The following is a 20,764-nucleotide window of genomic DNA, read 5'->3' on the forward strand; positions in this document are numbered from 1 at the left end:
AAGAGGTCTTCCAGTGACTTGTCTGCTTCCATTTTCTCATGCTTGGAATCAAATAATAGGATGAGGAGCTGTAGTCCAGAATATGGAATTTAAGAAGTCCTAGAACGAGCACAGAGGAATCTAATTATGTAATGCCAATAAAAGTTCCAGGGAGCTTTTGATTTTAGCTTTGATGTGTCATTCAGTAGGTGACTTATAGAAAACCGTAATCTATTGCAGAATTTTTCACGTGACTTTTAATTTTATAGTGGTTATTTTATGGTACTTCCTTTAAGTCTTAATTTGAAATTTATGCAGTAAGGCAGGTTACTTAAAACTTACAGCAGAGCTGCTGATTCTGTGCAATAGGTGACAGCTGTTACATTTTTTGGAGAGCACAATAAATGCAAGACCTAGTTCAACATAGATTAATTCTTCATTAATGGCAAAAAGAACGTTGATCATCATCTCATCAAAATGCAAAAGAATTCAGGTTTTCAGTAGTGAAGATTCAGAATTAGTCCAGTAAAGTCATATTCTGTAATGCAAACTCTAATTGAAATCCTGGGGCAGGAAACAAGGTGGTTGTTTGGGGGTAAATTGCCTTTTTTTTTATTTTACAGTAGAGTTGAGAGTAAGAGGCAGAATCAGTCTGTTTGACAGACTCATGTGTGCTGTGCTTGGCAGATAAAGTGTTATAAACGTGTTTATGGAGTGTCTGGCAAGCAAGTAGGAATTGTTTCCCCTTAGAAACAGAAGCAAAAAATTCTGGAAAAAGGAGGAAATTTGAAAATCCCTTCTTTTTCAAATCTCTACTTCCCTCAGTAAAGACACCAGGAAAGGCAGACTAGAAATAAGCCATAAATAAATGTTGTCACGCTGCAGTTCCTGGCAGAGCTGAAAGGAGCGGTGACAATTTCTCTGATTCTTTTTGAGCCAAGTGAGCTGAGCAGCAAAACTGACGGCCCAGCACGGCTGCTGGCAGGGCTCAGTCATGGGCTGTGTCCGGAGGGGAGGGTTTAAAAACAAATAAAATGAAATACTGCTTGGTGATACCTGTTAGAGCGGGGATTCTTCAGCAGCTGCAGAGTGATGCTGCAGAGGAAGTGATCACAAAGTTAGGTGAGGGCCAGGAAAGGTTTCAGCAGAGCATGACCTCCTCAAAGTGCCAGTTTATATTTGCTATATTACAGCCAGAACCTTCTTCTTCCTCATGTCTGCTTTATTTCTATGTGTTCTGTGTGAACTCTGCCTCATTTGCTGCAATTTTGGGGGATGCTCTGCCTTGCCCCCTGTATCTTTGCCTCTCTTCCTACTGCTACACTCTTTGTTACACTTTCTATGATTATGATTTGATCATTTAATCTGACATTTTCTTCTTAATTTTTTATTGACAAATCTTAAAACCCATACACCTTGTCAGCCACTTTATGCCATGTTTTATACAGCTTCTCCACCAAGCCTTGACATAGAGAGGGCAGCATGAAATGTCTAAAGCTTAATTTATAATTTTTTTATAGTTATCCTCAATATGCCTTCCCTTGGCCATTGGTTTTAACTGTCCTTTGTGGATTTCTCTTTAAATTTGCTGGCAAAAAAAATAGCTTTGCTGCCTTAATATTGATGAATGGAAGATTAAGAGCTAGCCCACGAGATGTGTTGTCTGAAGACAGAAGGGGAAGGGAAAATGCCCTTTCTGTAACTTCATTCTGTTCTGGGTGTGTTTAGGAGCATTTATGAAAGAGAAGATCCCGCTTTGCCCCCTTATAATAAAGAGATGCTTTTGTCTGAGCTATCAAACGTTTACAACTGGTGTAATAAACATAATCCTTTTGTAACCTTCTCTGTTGTGTAACAAACTCATTTTCAACATCAAAGTTGATTATTAGCATAGCTGGTTCCTCAAAAGCCATTTCCGAAATGCATTGCAAATCGTTGCCTTTCAGCTAATCCGTATGCATATGCAAATCCCATTGAGCTGTTTGCTTGGCCGGGATTAGCGCGGTGTATTCAGCCTTTAAAAGCCTCCCTGGATGCGTGGGGGTGGAGTGTGGAGCAAGGCTCAGTGGTGGCATTGCCTCGGAATTCCTGCACCAGCAAACTTCCTGCGCTGCTGCTGCCTGCTGCTGCCGAGCTGAGGAGATGCGTTTTTCCTTCGTCCTTCTCTAGAGAGAATCTTTGTGTATAATGAATTTTGCAATTGAAAATTAGGTCTGATGAGGTGGTTCTGCACAAGGCACCGTGTGCCCACCAAAGCTGGAGCTTCTGCCTCATGCTCTAGGAGAAAAGCATTTGTGCTGATGGTGTTGCTTGATTTTTGTCAAACATCAGTGCAGCTTTATCTGTAAGAGCCTCCTTTAATTTCAGCATCTGTTGTTGGCCAGTCTTGAACACTGAGACTGTTGTTCTCTGCATCAAACTCTTTCCTTTTTACTATTTACTCTGCCTTCTCTTTTACTCTTTACTCTTCCTTTTGTCTTTACTGGAGTTCTGTGTGACCCAGACACAGCAAGGTCAGGGCCTGCCTGCTGCAGGCTCTGGTCAATATTTTGTGGAAAAGAGAGAATCCAGCAAAATGTCTTATTGAACAACTAAAGAGATAAGTCTGGAGAGCACAGAGATATTTGGTTTCTTCCTTAGCTTGGTCTTTCCAGGGGTACCAGTCTGGCATCTGTTGTTTCAGCAGTGCATGCTGCATTTTGGTTTGGAAGTAAGCTAAAATCACGAAAGAAGCTTAGTTAGCGGATGGATGGGACTGCATGGGCTGCCTCAATTATGAAAATTAGCCCAAATATTAAGTGTGAACACAGGGGCTCAACGTGTTTTACTAAGGGATTAAGAAAACTGGGAGACTCTTATTTTTCTCGATGTGGCACCTGGGGATGTGGTTAGTGGTGGCCTTGGCAGTGCTGGGGTCGTGCTTGGACTAGATTTTAGAGGGCTTTTCCAGCCTAAAGGATCCTGTAATGCCTGTGATCCCTGACATTCTTCACATGTGACTTCACTTGATTATTTCCTGCAGTTTTCAAAACTTCAAATTAAATTTTTGAATAAATTCTGATAGAAGACTTTTTTTTTAACATATTTATCATCTGTGACAGGTGCATTCCCTTGGCAGCCTCTGTGGAGTGCTGACTTATCACCTTTAGTTCACAAATTACTATAAAGCTGGTACATGACTAAAAATTGAATAGTTTTGTTAATAAATGTGTGAATGTTTGTTCCTTTTAGTTTCACAACAAGATCCTTTTGTGTCAGGTAACTTCTGCACTGTCTCAACTTTGAAAAGGCTGAAGGTGGCTTTCAGAGCCACAGAACCAATTGTAAATTAAGGCAGAGATTTGTTTTTCTTCAAGCTCTATCTGCACTTAATGAAGGAACATTATTGGCAGATGCTGAGGAAATATTTTTTTCCATAGAAAATTGGATTTGGGGCATAAAACTTGTTAATGTTAATAAAGACAGGTCATTACTTGTCTCAAGTCAGATATGCAAACTCCAGGAGATGGAGTGCTGCTGGTGGCACTTCTGCTGCTGCTACTTTGGAGTGAAAAAAGCCCTGGTGAGGAGTAAATCAGCTGGAGTTGAGAGCACACACAGTCGCCTCACTCCCATCATTTATGCCCCTCCTGATGCCTGATGCGCTCGCTTGTGTCTTAGACCTGGTAATTTACAGTCTCCCAGAAAGGTATGTTTAGATTTAAGCTGTGCAATAGTGTAACTAATGAGAAATAGAGGGGAATTTATAGCACTTAGTGATTGATTGGCCAAGTACCTCGACATTAATTGAAATCTGAGGACTCCCAGCTGTCTTTCAGTTAAAAAAATTAAATAGGGGGGAAAAAAAGTGGTTTTGGATTAGTGAAACTATTGCTTTGTAGCATTTGTGGAGAACGTGGTTGGGGTGAAAAGGTGGGATTCCCTAAAGAAAGAAAGGGCTGTTTCCTAATCACCTGCAGGCACTGGCTGATCTGCACCCATGGCTGTATCGCTCAGCTTCTGCTTTTACAATCCCACTGTGACTTCAGTTGTCTCTCCCTGGGATTTTGGCCCCAATTCCATCTGTAAACTTGGCTGTGGAGTCAGCACTTTGTGCTGCTGTCTCTCCCCTGTTCAGCAGAGGCACTCAGGCCTAACTGTTGTGTGACAAATTATCAGGATAAATACTTGGCGTTAATCTCTCGCTTAATAACGCCGTTTAACCGGTCATCTCCACAGAGAGCACACGGCTTTCTCCTCTGCCTTCATCCTCTAAATGCACCATTCTTGCTGGAGCTCAGTCTTGTGAAAATGTCTAAATTTTCCCATTAAGTGCTCAAAAAGTAATAAAACTAAAGCCATTAGCCTTCACTCGTCAGATTTGTATCAAGAGAAATATTCTTGGGCACCATAAATCTGATCAAGTGTTCGACATTTATATCATTCGACTTCATTCTCTGGAAATGGACCTTTGAAGGTAAATTGCATTAAGTAGGGCAGTTTAAATTTTTAATACAATCTTATTGTAACTGTTAGCAAATGATTAAAGTGCAAAGGGGGGGCCTTATGTGTTTTGGGAGATTTATGTGAAATGCTCCATGATGCTTCTGCTCTGGCAGGGAACTGCTTTCGTGACAGCTGGATGTGCATAAACCCACAAACCCAGAGGATTTTTAGCTTGTAGCTTCCTATCTGCTGCTGGATTTCTGGAGGGTGTTTTGGGAGCAGGATTCATTCCACCTGCACTGTGTTGTTGCTAACACAAAGACTGACTCTTTTTCCAGCAGGCCTCTGTGTGCCTGGGAGGTGGATGGATTGTGATGGCTCAGTGGGCAACGAGCTCATGGGCTGAGGTGGTTTATTTAATCTTATCTAGGTCCTTGGGGGCTTGTTTTGAGGAAGGTTTTCCTTTAAAGTGCGAGAACATTCTCTAGCTTGAGTTTGGTAAACAGCCTAGATAAGTTGTGCTCCAGAAACAGTGATGTTTATGCACCTCTTTTTGGCGTTGCTGTAGTAAACCTAATTGCTCTTTTCTGAGGAGAATACATCTTCAGGAATAAGATCTGTGAATATTTCATGTGAAAAAAAAGTTATATTTGTTCAAAGTATTAAGTGACCATTTTTTCTTAGATACCCCAGCAATCACAGCCCTTGTTTTGGAACCAGCTGTGCCCTGTCTGGATGTAGCTGTGTGATCTCATGGTTTGGTTGCACCTCTGACTTCAGACTTTGAATTGTTAGGTAACAATTTTTTGTCATTTTGGAAGTCAAAAAAAGAAAACCATTGATTATTCTGTTTTTTAATGAGCTTTTTCTTTAAGTTGAGTTAATAGAACTGTCTGCATGAGGCACAAGTAAGCTGAATGTGATTTAGTAAATGTCATTAGTTTCTTTCTTTCTAGAGGGTTGGTTGCATCTGAGATGCACTGCCACAACCAGCAACTTCCTATCACTTTGTGTCCTTTTCTGTGCGCTATTAGTGAGCTCATTGGGTGTGCTTGACTCTTCAGAAAGCAGAAATGTTCTTGATGAAAGCAGTCATTCGGTGATGTGTGCCCCAAAATGGGCTTTTCATGAAGCCGCTTCAAAATGTGAGTAGGACATTACTTACTAAGGTGGTAAAAACCTGAAGCATCATATTATTTGCTGTTACTTAAACTTATGTTTTGATGTGATTAAAAAGCAATTCTGTGTTTTGACATAGAATTAAACACATTCAATGATGTTAGCCTTAATAATATTATTCTTAAACGATAATTAACAGCTCACTTTCTTGTTTTATGGACATTTTACAAAACACATCAATTTGACAACATTGTCTTTGAATCTTTTCAGTTTGACTTTTTTTCTTGTTTCAACTTTTTTACATATTTGGATTTAAAATCATAACACTGTGTGGGATATAACAGGATTTATGACTTTATTCTGCCCTCATGGAAAGGTCAGCAGAGCTCCAGGAGGTACTGGTGAGGTAAATCCATGTGCAGGAGACTTTACCTGTGTGTCTGGCACAATGTTCCCCCTAAATCCTCGAGTCATGTTCTTCTGCTTGCACAATTCAAGCAGTGAAGAAAACACAGGTTTATTTTATAAATTGCTTCAGATGGCAGATTGTTTCCAGTGGATTTATTGGCATTTTTGCTTACCTAGTCTTGGAAGGCAGTGATTTGCATGGAAATTGGGAATAAGTGATGTGCAGTGTTAATTAGAGTTACCTGTGGAGGCAAAAAAAAAATATGTTGGCATTGATGAAAGATGTTTAATACTGAGCCTGATTTACCACTGTATTTTCATATCTTGTAAGACAAGGTTTAAGAAGGAAGGATTTGTTAACCAAGCACTTTGTCCTGTAACACTTCCTGATGCTTTTGGTGCCTTGCACTACAGATTTATATATTCTTGGTCAATTTGACTTTACTTTTTTGGTCATTGAGGTTTCTCCCAGCAAGTCCCACCACAGGCTGTCAGAGCATGGGAGGGGGTCTGTGCTCAGTGCAGAGCAGGAGTTCCTTTGCCCTGGTATGACTTCACAGTGGCACTGCTTCTTCAGGGCAAAATAACCAGATATTTTTGGCTGCACGTGACCAGGAATTAGCTGGATAAATTGCCATTTCCAAACTCCAGCATTAGAATTGTCCAGCAGTCGTGTCTCTATTACACCTGACACGTGGGATGCCAAGCTTTCCTTTTAAACAGAAAAATATAAAGGTTGTTTAGCCTAGAAAATTGATTGAATTTAAAATAACAGGCACAATGGCCTTAATAGTGGCTACTTACATTAATGTTTCCCACTTGGAAGCATTTGTGGTTAAGGCTTGCTCTGGTAGTTATTACTGCCTCTCCTGCAATATGTAATTGTGGAATAAATTTACTTTTATTGAACCCTTACTTATCCTGTAAACATGGAATATTAAGCTAAAGGCAGCTGCTGTAAAAATGTAAGCTGCTATATATCTTAACTTCTTGCACTTGTGTTTTTTAAGGTAAAAGCAAATACTTCTTCACACAAAACCCCCAATTTTGCATTGTTTTTTTTTCCCCAAGTAGTTAAAACAGGTATTTATTTAAGCAAGTGTTTATCCCTGCTGATGTTTTTCACTCAGCCATCAGCATTCCAGCTTCAGCTGAAAGCCATTTTCTGTCTGTCCATTGGTGAAGGAAAATTTCCTGCATTCCCATCTTTTGCACAAGTGGCAGGTTTTAACTGAACCTGCTGTTTACTCGCTCTTGGACATGCAGAGGAGATGAATGGTCTTATACAAGTTTTTATGAGAAACCAGTTTTGATTTAAATTAGTGGTAATTGGAGAAAAGTGTTTGTGTCTCCTAAAATAGGCAGCACCCCTGTACTGTGATCACTAAGAAGAGAAATGGCACCAGATGTTACAGGTCTTGTATGCCTGGAGTCTTCCTTTTTAATATTCCAAGCTTTACTTGGTCAAAGCACAGAGCACAGGAATAACTGTATTCCCTGCCTTTTGGGAAGGAAAAGTGATCAGACTGCTGGTACCTTTGGGTGTTTCTCAGGATCCATCTTAGGAGCAGGGAGAGACCAGGCCTGAGCCTAGATGGGGTTTCCTCTCAACTCATTTCTCAGGTGCTGCTGAATGTTCTCCATTTTCCGAGATGTGGAACAGGATTAGACCCTCACCTTATGCCTTGAACTCCTCCTAGGGAGTATTTCCCCTGAGGTCTCTGCCTTTCTTGTCCCTTGTCCCTGGATGGAACTGTGCTGATGAGGTTGATGCCTCGGGTTTTAGTTTTTATGTTTTTCAGATTCTCTGCTACTTTAGTCTGAGCTTCCATTAGGGGATGGTGAGCTTTCTTCACAGAGCAGAGAGACAAAACAATTCTTTCTCTAGCTAGAGACCAAGGACAAATTATCCAAATCTCAGGCCCAAGAGCATAAACAATGTGGACTGAAGAGAGGAAAACAAGAAGGTTGGAACTGCATGGGCTAAAGCTGGAATTGGACAATGAACTCCAATATGCAAATGGAGCAGAACTTATAAAAGTGAGAGACCCTGTGACCAGTTGTCTATTTTTGTGATCATTTTAGTTCATCTTGGGTGCAGCCCTGGCTGGGCTCTTGTGCTGCCCAAGGTGGATCCATTGAGAAGATCCTTTTAATAAATCCCTACTCTATTTTTTAACTCTGCCTGGCCTCTGTTCTAGGGCAGCCTTCACAAGGCATCAAGGTCGTGGAGGAGCTGCCTATGGCCAACCCTTTGAACCAGGGCAAGTCAGTGCTGTCAGTGCAGCTCCTCTGGCACCAGCACTCCCAGGGGGAATGAGCTCCCAAATGGAGCACCAGGAGGAGGCAGTTCCTTATGGAGGCACCGCCCTGGTCCTTCCCCGAGGGAATTCAGTCCTCTGCTGGTCAGCCCGAGGGCTTTGCTTGGGGAAAATGGGTTGTGCTCACTTGTTTCCATTGGAAAATGTGGTTTGCACGGCGATCTGCAGAGTCCGATGTGCAGCTCCAAGCTCTCCTGCTCAAGGCTCCCTGAAAGGCACATTGGCAGGGAGGGAGCAGGAGATGCTGAGGAATGAGTGGGTTTTGACTAACAAAAAGTAGCGTTTGAGATGGAGATGGCAGGGTGTGGGAAGGTTAATTTTGTTGTGGTGCGCTAGGTCAGGCATGGAAGAAGAGGCATTCAAGCCAAGAGCTTTCCCTCCCAGCTCGGAACAGGAATTTCACATGCTTTTATTTATCAATGCCTTCAAGCAGAATACAGCTCCCAGTCATTCTGGCTCATGGAATTAAAATTTAAATTAAAAAAAAAATAAGCATCAGTCCCCTTCCAAGGCCAATATTTGCTAAATATTAGGTCTCCTTGTTTACAACTCCAAGTATCCATGGCATATCCCTGTTTATTTGCAGAAGAGTTCTTGACTTTCCATATAAATTTTATTTAGCTTTTCCTAATACTGATATATTACAATAAAATCTGTCCCAAATTGATAGATTGAGTATATCAAGTACTCAGTCTAGATTGAGTATAACAATTGATAGATTGTTATACTCAATTGATAGAGTGAGTATAACAAGTATAAAGGTACAGACAATTCAAGTGATTTTTAAAAAGAGTTGAAATGCTTCTCACTCTCTGGATTATTTTTGATATCTGCCATAGATTAAGTTGGTATTCATCTGTTTTAGAAATATTTTTTAGAGAGTATTAAATTTAAATATTGTGTTCAGAAGAACTTTGGAATGAGACAGAACCTGAAGGCTTGGGACAAAAATATTTCTGCTTTCTTGAATTTTTTATTCCCTTTATAGAAGATAATTGTTCTGACAGAGCGAGGAGCTAAGAAATTTGGGGTGAAGAATGGTCTGTTTTAACCCCATCTGTGTCCAGTTTGGGTTCTCCAGCATAACAATGTGGAGCTGCTGGAGTGAGTCCAGAGGAGGCCATGGGGATGCTCCAAGGGCTGGAGCCCCTCTGCTCTGGAGCCAGGCTGGGAGAGCTGGGGGTGCTCACCTGGAGAGGAGAAGCTCCAGGCAGGGCTTAGAGCCTCTTCCTGTGCTTAAAGGAACTCCAGGAGAGCTGGGGAGAGACTGGGGACAAGGGATGGAGGGACAGGACACAGGGAATGGCTTCACTGCCAGAGGGAAGGGATGGATGGGATATTGGGAAGGAATTGTTCCCTGGGAGGGTGGGCAGGCCCTGGCACAGGGTGCCCAGAGCAGCTGTGGCTGCCCCTGGATCCCTGGCAGTGCCCAAGACCAGGCTGGATGGAGCTTGGAAGAGCCTGGTGCTTTGCTCATGTTCAGGCCATGTGTTTGAGTCACTGAGTTCAGACTGTCTTGGGTTCCTTCCCCTTCCTTGCCCAGACTGTGCTGTGTGTGTCAGTGTGATGCTCGCAACACCCCTGTACTCGCACTGCAGGGACGAGGTAGATACTTCCCTTGGCCAATTATCTCTCCCATGTGAGAGCAGCAGCTTTTGCAGATGAGGTGGTTTTCATTCATTTGTGGTTTTTGTTCAGTTCTGGTCTTAATTTAGGTCTGTACCACATATGAAGACAAATAAATCCATGTGCATGTGTTAAAATCTGACCTTTGGTTTGCTCTCTTCACTCGCTAATGTGTTTTAAAATATTTTAATATATAGCTTCCCAGGCTCCAGATCAATAACCCAATGGGTCTGAAATGACTGAGTGCTACGATATTCCCCTTTAATTTAAACATGATTAGCTGATGAAGGTTATGATCAATATGCTAGGGGAAGATAAATTAATTGATATCATCCTTTCAGGATGATAAGAGGCCTATTGGAGGTGGGATGTAACTAATGAAGCTGCTGCTTCATATATATGAGCCATTCTTTATACAATGTATTCTCACTAAATCATGGTTATGCCATCATTCATTTACATGAAAAACATAAGCCACAGACCAGTTTGTTATTAAAATTGCATTCATTTGAGAAGAAACTATACTTACACTGTCCCTGCCTGTGCTATAATGTAATGAGGGAAAATAATCTTGATATTTACATAATTGTCTTTTTGTGTTTTCTGAACGAGACAGACTGGGGTCTGTTGGATTAATTCCAGCAAATTCTGGGGGACTTTTTAAGGAGATGCCAGTAAATGCCACTGGTTTTGGTGGAGGTGTTGCAAGTGACTGCAAACTCCCTGGCACAAGTTTCATGTAGTGTTTCCCTTTGAGAAGAAAACAGCATGCAAGGAAGCTAAATTTAGTTAGTAGCATTTTTGCTTAGCCACTACACAAGTACCTGTTTCCAAAGACTGAAATTTTGATTTGTTTTTAATTTGTGACTCAAAAGGTAGTAATAAATTTAATTTTTATGTATTTATGACATAAAAAGAGCTCTTTCCAAAGGCTTTACCTGAATTAGCAGCATGAGCTCAAATTCCAGTGTGTGATGGGATGAATTTCTGAAATAGTTTGACTTGTTTAAATTGAAAGATTGTAGGAGATGTTTGGAAGTTGCTGCATTCCACATCAGTTCTGTTTGATCTTTTTTATTATGGGTCTTCCAAGCTGTGCATAGAGATGTTAATGGCTCTGATCCCTGTATCCATTTGATAAATCTGCTTTTCTTTCCATGCTGAAGAGAATATCTTGATAAATTGCAAAAAAAACAAAAAAAAACCCCAAAAAAACAACTAGGCATTTTTCCAGCTCTGCTGCTGCTGCTAAGGAATAAAAGCTAAAATTAGAAATAATGATACAACTTCTTTCCATAAAGAATTTCACTGGGATGTGTGGTACCACCAATCCAGGCATTTATTTGATGTCAGAGACCCTTTATCAGTTCTAATATTCCAGTTTGAATTCCAGTTATCAGTTCTAATATTCCAATTATCTTTGGTTTGGGCTGCACAGGGGATTGCCCTGGTGGCTAATAAAAACAGGAAATCAATCTTATTCCTTGGCAGCAGAGACCAGCCATCTTCTGTCTGCCAGGAGAATATCCCAAAGAAGAATGGAAGATATTTGCTACCATGAGCTTTGTTAGTGTGGTGTTACAAACACAGAGGGAACTTGGTATAAAATTCCTGGTATTGCTTTTTGTTATTTTTTTCCCTGAATCCTCTGGTGCTCACTTGCTGGAATGAGACTTCTGGAGTCATTTTCCATGTGGAGAACCCAGCTGGAGTCTCCCATGGAGCATTGTGGAAAACCAGCACCCTTCCTCTTCCCTGTAACACACTCAATGTTTGGAGCAGGCTTTGGTGGTGATCCCCCCATTTGTGTGTTGTTCATTGTGTGTTTTCCCACCGTGCCCTGCTGCCCACGTGTGCTCTGCCTTACCTGCCTGGATGTTTTGTTTCCCTTCAGTTGCCCAGAAGATCGTTTCCACCAAGAAGAAGCAGCAGCTCTCAATCGGACCCTGCAAATCTCTGCCCAACTCTCCGAGCCACTCCTCCGTGTGTTCTGCCCAGGTTTCTGCCATACATATCAGCCAGGTACAGATAAAATCAATGCTTGGAAAAGGAGCTGATAAGCTGCTTTTCATCTCTGATGTATTTCGTGCCATTTCAAGTGCTCTCTTTGCTGCTTGAGAGGTAGTTGCCATTTTTTTAATGCTGCCAGTGGTCTGTAATTTGAAGTGATAGTTGATTTTTTTTATAGATTGGCTTGACTTCAAGAAACAAAGTAGCAAGGCAGAATAATTAGAATAATTTGGCTTTAAAGCCTGCTTGGAATGATAAGCCTGCTTTGATCATTGTCACTGACACCCAGCAGCCTGCAGGTCTGAGTAGGCCAGTCATTACAGTTGCAGGATTTGCTGTGCTGTGGTTCAACATCCCCTTGCTGTGGTTTTGGTGGTTACTCTCACTCAGCTGTGCTGAGCTGGTGTATCCCAGTGTTTAGAGTGCTGGAATTTTACACTCAATGGTATTTTGAGAAACATATGGCTAATACCAACATTTTCTGACTTGCACAACTTTTAGCCACGTGTATTGCCCGCTCCTCTGTTTCCCTGGCGATGCCCTTCCTCAGTGTCTTTGTTTTCTAGTGTCAGCTGATAATCTCTGGGCTTGTTCCCAGCTGGGGTGGATATAAACTGAAAGATGTCAGATACCCACAGCCATTCTGGTGTGGTTTTCAGTCTAAACTCAATAATTCACAGGTTATTTTGCAGTGCTGAGCCACCCACGTGAGGATTTGTTTTGGCTATGGACCTTTATCCCACACAGTGCCTGCTTTTTGGCAGAAGGGAGTAACTTCTACCACTGGGTTATCACCCTAAAGATGCAGGTGCCAGTTTAGTCTTCAGAGTTCTCTGCTGTGACTTACTCTGCTTCAGGCTGAGTCCTGATACAACCTCAGGCTGTGGCTGTGGCTTTTGCTGATGAGCCCAAAGAGAAGGCTGGAGCTCAGACCCCCTTTCGAAAGCAGGTGCTGAGTGAGCTGTGTTCTCCTCAGAAGAGCCCTGGCACCTTCTGGTGAAGAACAAGTTCTCACCTGAGAAAGGTTTTCCCCTTTCCAGGTTTCCTCAGCCACTCTGTCTCTGACCAGTTCCTGGCCACAGGCCCTTGGGACTCGTCCTCTCTGAGAGCATTTTTTGTTAATGAAGCTTTTTTTGGTGAAGAACATCAAATATCTAGAGGCTCACTGGTTTCCCACCCAAGTCTAGTTTGAAGGTCAACAGCAAACACCAAATTCTAGACCAGTACCATCACCTATGCAGCAAACTTCTTGCCATTGATAAGAACTATTTGGGAAAATCAAGGCAAGGTAGCTTTTGTGATAAGGCTCCCTAGATTCTGTTTCAATAAAAGTGAAATAATGTTCTTTACTGCCTTTGCCAGGTGTCATAATTACCTGAAGGGGCAATTGCATCACCAGTCAAAGATGTCTCTCTTCTGAGACTGATGTCATGCCTAAAAGTAGAGGCCAGAAATCTGTTTCATGTTGTATCTCCTTTGTGCTACACTTAAAGGCAGTATGACCTTGTTTAAGGGAAGGAAGCTGAATCCTTATCCCAGACTTAAAAGAACTTTGCAACTGCAATTCCAAGTTTAAGATGATCTGGGGCAAGATTTGCCATCTCTGATCTTGGCTGGAAGACTGGCTGGTGTCTTGCCCTTTGGAACATCTCTCTTGGCGTAATGATGTTTCTCTGAAGATTTCCTCCATGAATCAAACCCGTTATCGGTGCAGTGCCCTGCCACTTGCATTCTCCACAGGAGCAGAGGCCTTCAGAGGCAGTGGTTACACACAGCACTTCAGATAAAGTCGGATATTGTTCCATCTCTGGTTGGATCATCCTGGGGATTGAACTCCTGCAAACTCTCCAGATGACTCTGCAGTCAAAAGCTTAGGCTTTAGAAAAAAAAAAAAAAGAGGTATTGAGTGTCACTTTAACCAGACTAGTCCTTAACATAACTTGGGGGGAATTCTAAGGCTCAGCACCATCCAGGGCTTCGGTGGTTTCAGTCTGCCAGCTTGGGCAGGGCTTGGAGCACGCTGGTCTGGTGGAAGGTGTCCCTGCCCATGGCAGGGTGTTGGAATGAGATCAACCTTGAGGTCCCTTCCAATCCAAACCATTCTGGGATTCTGTGAAAGACTTGTTTCTGTGTGTGGGTGCTTCTCTATCTGCATATCCAGGGGTCTGAGGTGGTGCCTGCCTCAGTAAGATCCCTTCCAGGACATGCTCTCAGGAATATCTGTAGTTACATATTTCCAGAGGCCTGTCCCACACAAAAAGATGCTTCCTATTCTAAAGACAAAATTCACTTGTAGATGCTCCTTAATTTTCCTTCTCACTTAGTTTTTAATGTGTATGTCAGTCAAGGGGAAGGTTTTCCTTGAAAGCCCTTGATATCCAGAGCCAACAGACCTTGCAAGTACTTCAGGTACCTCTGTTGGCTTTCAGGGCAGCACAGAATGTATGGAAATGTATGGAAATAATTTTATTCTCAAATCCAAGGATTATAATTTCTGACCGTGATGGACAGAACTGTTGTATACTCTGTCCACAAGAGGGGTGGTGCAACATCACTTAAATTCTGTCTGCTGCATTCAGGTATTCCAGTCACAGCTCACTGTCTGGCTTTTTGGAACGCTTCAGGAGGTAGACTGAGTTGTTTAGAGGGGAAGAAGCGTTGTGCAGTGGATTGGAGACCTCCTAATTGGCCAGAGAGCATCTTGGAATAATTCTTTTATTTTTTACAAGTACAGACCAATCACTTCTCTATCTCTCTATCTCTATCTGTCTTTTCCACTTTTCATTCCCACATTCCCCTATGCTTTGGCAATCTTCCTAGGCCCGATATGCTTGTATACCATGCTAAGTCTAATTTCAAAGAAGAATGAGTTCCCTTTTCCCTTACAAAAGCCCACAGAGACATTCCTTTTTGCTAAATTCATCCTGGTGCTGAAGGAGTTGCTTGTCCTTTACACCTGACATATCAGGTGTAAGACATCTAAGACATTAACTTAGAAGAACAGTGCCAATAAAAACAATTCCAAAGGGCTGTTTCCTCTGCCCAGCCCCTGGAAGTGGAGATCTGGTTCCCAACCCCTGAGGCTGCTCAGCTCAGCCCTACCTTTGGTCCTCAGTGCCTCTGTGTGGTGGCTGGAAAACCTGCTGAGGATACCTGCAGCTGGGTTTGAGTTTGCCCTGTTGTAAAACAGCTGGAAAAGCCTTTGGCACAACAGCCGTGGTTGCTGTTTGTGTGAAAGGCTCCAGGCCCCTCTTCAGACAAACTGACGTGCAGATTCCAGCCAGGAATCCCCAGCAGTGAGCTTACTTGTGAACTGCACTTTTGAAGTAAAGATGGAAAGATTGTTTTGCCAGTGATTATAATTCCTTGAAATCTGCAGTCTGTATATGTTTTCACACTGGCTGGCTTTCCCGGAATTCAGCTGTTATGCTCTGCTATGAGAGGAGATTGAAAATGGCACCATGTTCCCATGTCTGCCTGGTCTCTGTGCATTCCTCTATGACAGAGGGAGTTACCCATCCTTTGGTGATGGAATTTTCCTTGATATCCAATCTAAACCTCTGCTCCCTCTCCTCCTGTCCCTGTTCCCTGGAGCAGAGCCCGACCCCCCCGGCTGTTCCCTCCTGTCAGGAGCTGTGCAGAGCCACAAGGTCCCCCTGAGCCTCCTTTTCTCCAGGCTGAGCCCCTTCCCAGCTCCCTCAGCCCTTCCTGGGGCTCCAGCCCCTTCCTAGCTCTGTTCCCTGCCCTGGACACGCTCCAGCCTCTTCTTGTCCAGCTGTGTGGACTGCAGTGCCAAGAGTTGTGTTTCCTGGTCAGCAATGTCATTCTCCAAGGAGATTTGTATTATTCCTGTGAAGATGTGGAGCTTAACATCTGCTACAAAGCTCAGGTGTGGCTGCCACACCAGCTCACTCCTTACTATCTGTTGTAAATCTGTAGTGATGCATTGTTTATGTTTGCACAATGCCTCCAGACAGTTTTTACTACAATATGATTGTCCAAAAATGTAAATTAAATGACTGAAAGCAAAATGCAGTCAGCTTGGTCATCCATTATTTTGTTCTATGTGAGACCTAATTATTGTTAAGCTTTTTTAAAATTTTCTGGAATGTCAAAACTAAAACTAAAAGAGGAATGATAATGTATTTAATGCCATATATATCGCAGTCCTTTTGTATTTACAGGCTTGTTTCTAAGTAACCTAATATTTATTTAGAACAAGTATTTTAGATACCTCCCAGTGAGGGTGGGCAGGCCCTGGCACAGGGTGCCCAGAGCAGCTGTGGCTGCCCCTGGATCCTTGGAAGTGTCTGAGGCCAGGCTGGATGGGGCTTGGAGCAACCTGGAACGGTGGAAGGTGTCCCTGCCCATGTCAAGGAACTGGAATTAGATGATCCTTGGGTTCCTTTCCAACCCAAACCATTCTGTGATTTCCAAGTGTTTCTCTGATTGTGTTTTTCATTGTTCCAGCCATTGGCTTATTTTGAAATAATCTCAGAGTTTTATTTATAAAGTTGGTAATCCACTGGGCTTGGTGAGAAGAGAAACATTGCCTGGAGGACTAGGTTTATAGAAGCTCTCTGTGTGTCTTTGGGGAATAGAATATCCAACAGATCTGTGTTCTCCTTGAGGAGTAGTTTATGAATCACTTAGAAATCCAGGAGACAACTACAAAAAGTGTAAAATGATGCTATAAAATAATGAAGGATTTAAAAGGTAAAATTTTAGGGAATCCTTCATGTTCTCCATCTGGGAAGTAGGCTCCTAGGGTATAAATCTCTTAATTTCAATTAAAAAAAAAATATTTCCTTGCCACCCTTCTCATCTCCAACACATCCAGTGGTTTGGGAACAAGCTGCTACAGAGACAGGAAAAGCAAATGTGGGGTAATTGAGGCCACCTCCTCCCAGCTTGGCCTGCTCATCTGTCCAGTGTTAACCATTCTCCATTAGGACACAAAAAATTATCCTTTCAGTTACATTATTTCCTCTCCTTTGTTTTGTACACATCTCCCAGTTCTGCTGCTACTTCCTCTGGCACTTGAGAATGTTGTAGGAAGTGTCTCTGAGCCTGCTGTTGCTTGCATTGCTTCATCTCTGCTCCCTGCTTTGGAGAAGCTGCAGGAATCAGAAGAGAACTTGGAACATGCAAAGACTTCAGCTGGGGGTGTTAGGGATTGTCCCCTGCTTTTCCATCCTGATGGGTTGCAGCTTGAGATCCCAATCCCCAAGAAGCATGGGGGAAGTCCCCTGAGGCATCTTTCTCCTCAGGAATTCTGGAAATACCCTCTTACCACCTTTCCTTGCTTTCTCTGGGAAGCTTGAGTGCTTTAAAGATGGCCTTTCCCCCTTCTCTGTGCATCCCAGAAGTTTCTTTTTCCCTCCAGAATTACATGTGAGTTATTGCCCAGCCCTTTCATCCACTGCTGCTCCTCTATTTTCCATCCCCAGGAGGCAGAATTTTCCCTGTTGTCCTGCCCCAGTCTCCCATCGGCACATAGAGCATCTCCTCCTTCAGTGGTGTTTTTAGTACTTGCTTATGTCATGTGTGATAAGTCCTTTTAAAGAAAAAATTAAGACTTTTTTCTTAATCACCTTTTAGTCCTTCCCATTCTGTCTAGTTTCCTCACCTTCCTCCTTTTAGGAATTTACCTGTGTTCATTTATTGTATTATAGGCTCAAAGCTTTATTTCTTTCAGGACTGGGATGTAACATCACAGTTTTGGCTGCTTTGAATAAATTGGAATATCTTACAAGTTTTGTATCTTTGCACCAGTGGCTTCAGCAAATCCTGTGCAGGGCCAGGAGTTGGACTCGATTGTCCTTGTGGGTTCCTTGCAGCTCAGGAGATTCTGTGATGCTTGGAATACAGTGGGATTTATCCAACCCCTGGGTAGCCATTTTACAGCCCTGGACTATTTTCTTTATCAGCTCTCAGTGATCTGGTGTCTCCAGAGTAGGTTTAACTCCAGCTATGCAACTCTATGGCATTGGGTGTTTTCTCCTGGGTTAGAATTTAGTTTAGTAGAAATGCAGATTTGGAAGGTTTTCCCCAATGTTTTGCTTACTTGTACACTAGAAAACAAATGAAACTATTGATACCCAGTTACGGTTATATTCTGTGTAGAATGAAAATGTGCCTACTGTATAAACAGAACTATCTTTTGAAAAATAATGGTGGGGGAGATGTTTAAAGGCTTGGAATAGAAATGTGTGGAAAAGTGGCAGTAGGGCAGCCCTGCTGAGCCCCTGAGCCCCGGCTGCACTTCTGCGTAAATTTGGAGTAAATCAGGAGTAAATAAGATACAGCTGTGGATTGTCATTTCTTGAAAGCAGAGTACCACTGTTTAAAATTCCCTTTAATCCTTGCAGACCAGTAATGGAGGAGGGAGTTTAAGTGATTATTCCTCCTCTGTCCCATCAACTCCAAGCACCAGCCAGAAGGAGCTGCGGATTGATGTTCCTCCCACTGCCAACACACCAACTCCTGTCCGTAAACAGTCCAAGCGCCGATCCAACCTCTTCACGGTGAGTGAGCCAGGGGACCCTCTGCTGCTCTGGGGACAGCCTGAGCCTCACCCCCCTGCAGCTGGGCTCTGCCTGCTGCTTGGGGACAGGCTGAGCCTCACTCCCCTGCAGCTGGGCTGCTCTGATGGCACAGGAGTGCTGAGACAGAGCTGTGAACTCGAAAACAAGCACATCTTGGAATTATCGTTGGGTGGTTCTGTTTGAGTCTTAAAGAGGAGCACTTTTCTTAGGAAGACAGGCTGAGAGACTTGAAGTTGTTCAGCCTGGAGAAGAGAAGGCTCTAGAGAGAACTTAGAGTCCCTAAAGGGGCTCCAGGAGAGCTGGAGAGGGACTTCCACTGGCAGGAAAGGGATAGATGAGATATTGGGAAGGAATTCCTCCCTGTGAGGGTGCTGATGACCTGGCACAGGGTGCCCAGAGCAGCTGTGGCTATCCCTGGAAGTGTCCAAGGCCAGGCTGGACACGGCTTGGAGCAACCTGGGATAGTGGAAGGTGTCCCTGCCCATGGCAGGGGTGGCACTGGATGGGCTTTAAGGTCCTTCCCAAACCAAACTATCCCATAAATATCCCATTCTACTTTTACTATATAGAATCAGTTCATTTTTTTCTTTTCTAGGGTTAAAAAGGTGATGGAGGTTAAAGTAACTTTTTCTTTCCAAACCACCTGTTTTTTGCTTCACTGAGAAGCAAAAAAAAACCCCAAAATCAAATAGAAAGCTGCCTGGTGCAATATGACAAGTCTTTGTTATGCAGAAGTAGTTAGGGAGATGCTAGTGAAGCCCTGGGTGAAGGTTTCCTTGGTTTAAGCCCTCTTGCTGAAAGCTCTGGGATTGTGCTGCAGGTGTAATTGTGGTTTGTAAGCAGTTTTTTGACAGGTCACACATGTCATAGCAAACTCAGAATGGCTGTGGGCTCTCGTGTAACTCCCGTGGGGGTTGTAGCTACATGTTGGTTGTGCTTAGGAACCCACAACCTTCCTGTCAACATGGAGAATTTATATATATTTTATTCCAAAGGTGATCTCATGCTCAGTTTCTATGTACAAACCCGGAAAAACCATTTCCTGAGACTCTGAGGGCAATCTGGGCTCTCCACCTTCAGCAAGTAGGAAACTTTTGTGACCATTTTGGAACTCTGAGTGACAGCAGAGAGCCCCAGGGATCCTGTGTCCCTCCCAGCAGAGGTATTTTGATTAAAGCCCAGATCTCCCAGTCCTATGATGAAGGAGAGGAAATCATGCATTTGTGTTTGGGTGCAAATATGTAGGTGGAAAACAACAAAATGAGTGGCCTGGGAAGAAGTGTCCCAGCTCTGGCACCCGTGTTTGATAACAGTCATGCAGATTTCTTCCCATTGGTGGGAATAATCTGGAGTTTGGTGGGAGGATTCCAGAGTTCCCAGCCCCACTAGATGTCAGTGTCAGCCCAGAAACCAGCAGCAGTCAGAGCTCTGGAAGCAGAGCTGGGATGCTGCTGCATCCATGGCCAGGCTAAAGGATGTGTGAGCTGCTGCCAGGGCTCTGGAGGTGGTGCTGACATTTGGGGAATTGGGGATGTTGCAGTTCGGGGCAGCTGTAAATTTGAGAAAGGGAGGAGAGAAAGCCAGACCCATCTGCAGTCACAGGAAAGCTTTGAGAAGAATGTTAAGTCAGCTGTAAAGAATCAGACTAAAGCTCTGGTTTCTGATAATTAGTGAGAGCCATATTTACTAACATGAGAGGGTGTTGATAGTTGTCTTAATGTCTGATAATTGGGAAAAATAATAATAATTTGCCTTTGCAGATTTAGTTGTGTCTTTTAAGGTGGGTATAGTGAGATTGTTTAATGACTTGCTCTGTAATCTATGTCCTGAAGTACTTAACACCCACTCTGCTGTAACCCAGCTTCTGTGCCAAGTTATAACCTGGAATTATTTAATTGAATAAATAGACAACTACACAGAAAATGCTGGTTATGAACAGAGTGTGTAATTAAAATCTTTTACTGTTTAGCTCTGGGTTTCTTGCTGTGCTTCTCTTCCCAGTCACTTATGCCTTTATCTCTTACAGAATCAGATATATTTCTGTTTAATAATTGCAAGTTATTCCTTTTTATCTAGCACAGGTAATCTGTTTAGTGATCTTTAGATCTTCTGTTGTTGGAAGAGGACTGGAATAGGTAGAAAATATTTGATTTTTCTTACTTATAGCTTTTGAGTTAGAATAGGAATGAGAATTTTAAACATGTTCAGTGCATTACATGCAGCATTTCATCTTTTTGAGTTAGAATAGGAATGAGAATTTTAAACATGTTCAGTGCATTACATGCAGCATTTCATCTTTTTGACATTGAGTATTAATGTTTGTTATAA

General features: G+C 42.7%; 1 protein-coding gene across 8 annotated transcripts in view; it reads left to right on the forward strand.

Moving 5' to 3' along the window:
* AGAP1 (ArfGAP with GTPase domain, ankyrin repeat and PH domain 1) overlaps positions 1–20,764 on the forward strand; it is a 307,939-nt gene that overhangs the window by 125,749 nt on the left and 161,426 nt on the right. For 7 of the 8 annotated variants that reach the window (XM_077785211.1, XM_021536095.3, XM_077785208.1 and 4 more), the window contains 2 exons: positions 11,773–11,900; positions 18,260–18,415. In XM_077785211.1, the coding sequence (XP_077641337.1) occupies positions 11,773–11,900; positions 18,260–18,415 (284 nt within the window). The remainder of the gene's footprint in view (positions 1–11,772; positions 11,901–18,259; positions 18,416–20,764) is intronic. The other variant, XM_077785210.1, reaches the window with a different exon arrangement.

The sequence above is a fragment of the Lonchura striata genome, chromosome 8 (assembly GCF_046129695.1).
Source record: "Lonchura striata isolate bLonStr1 chromosome 8, bLonStr1.mat, whole genome shotgun sequence".
Lineage (NCBI taxonomy): Eukaryota > Metazoa > Chordata > Aves > Passeriformes > Estrildidae > Lonchura > Lonchura striata.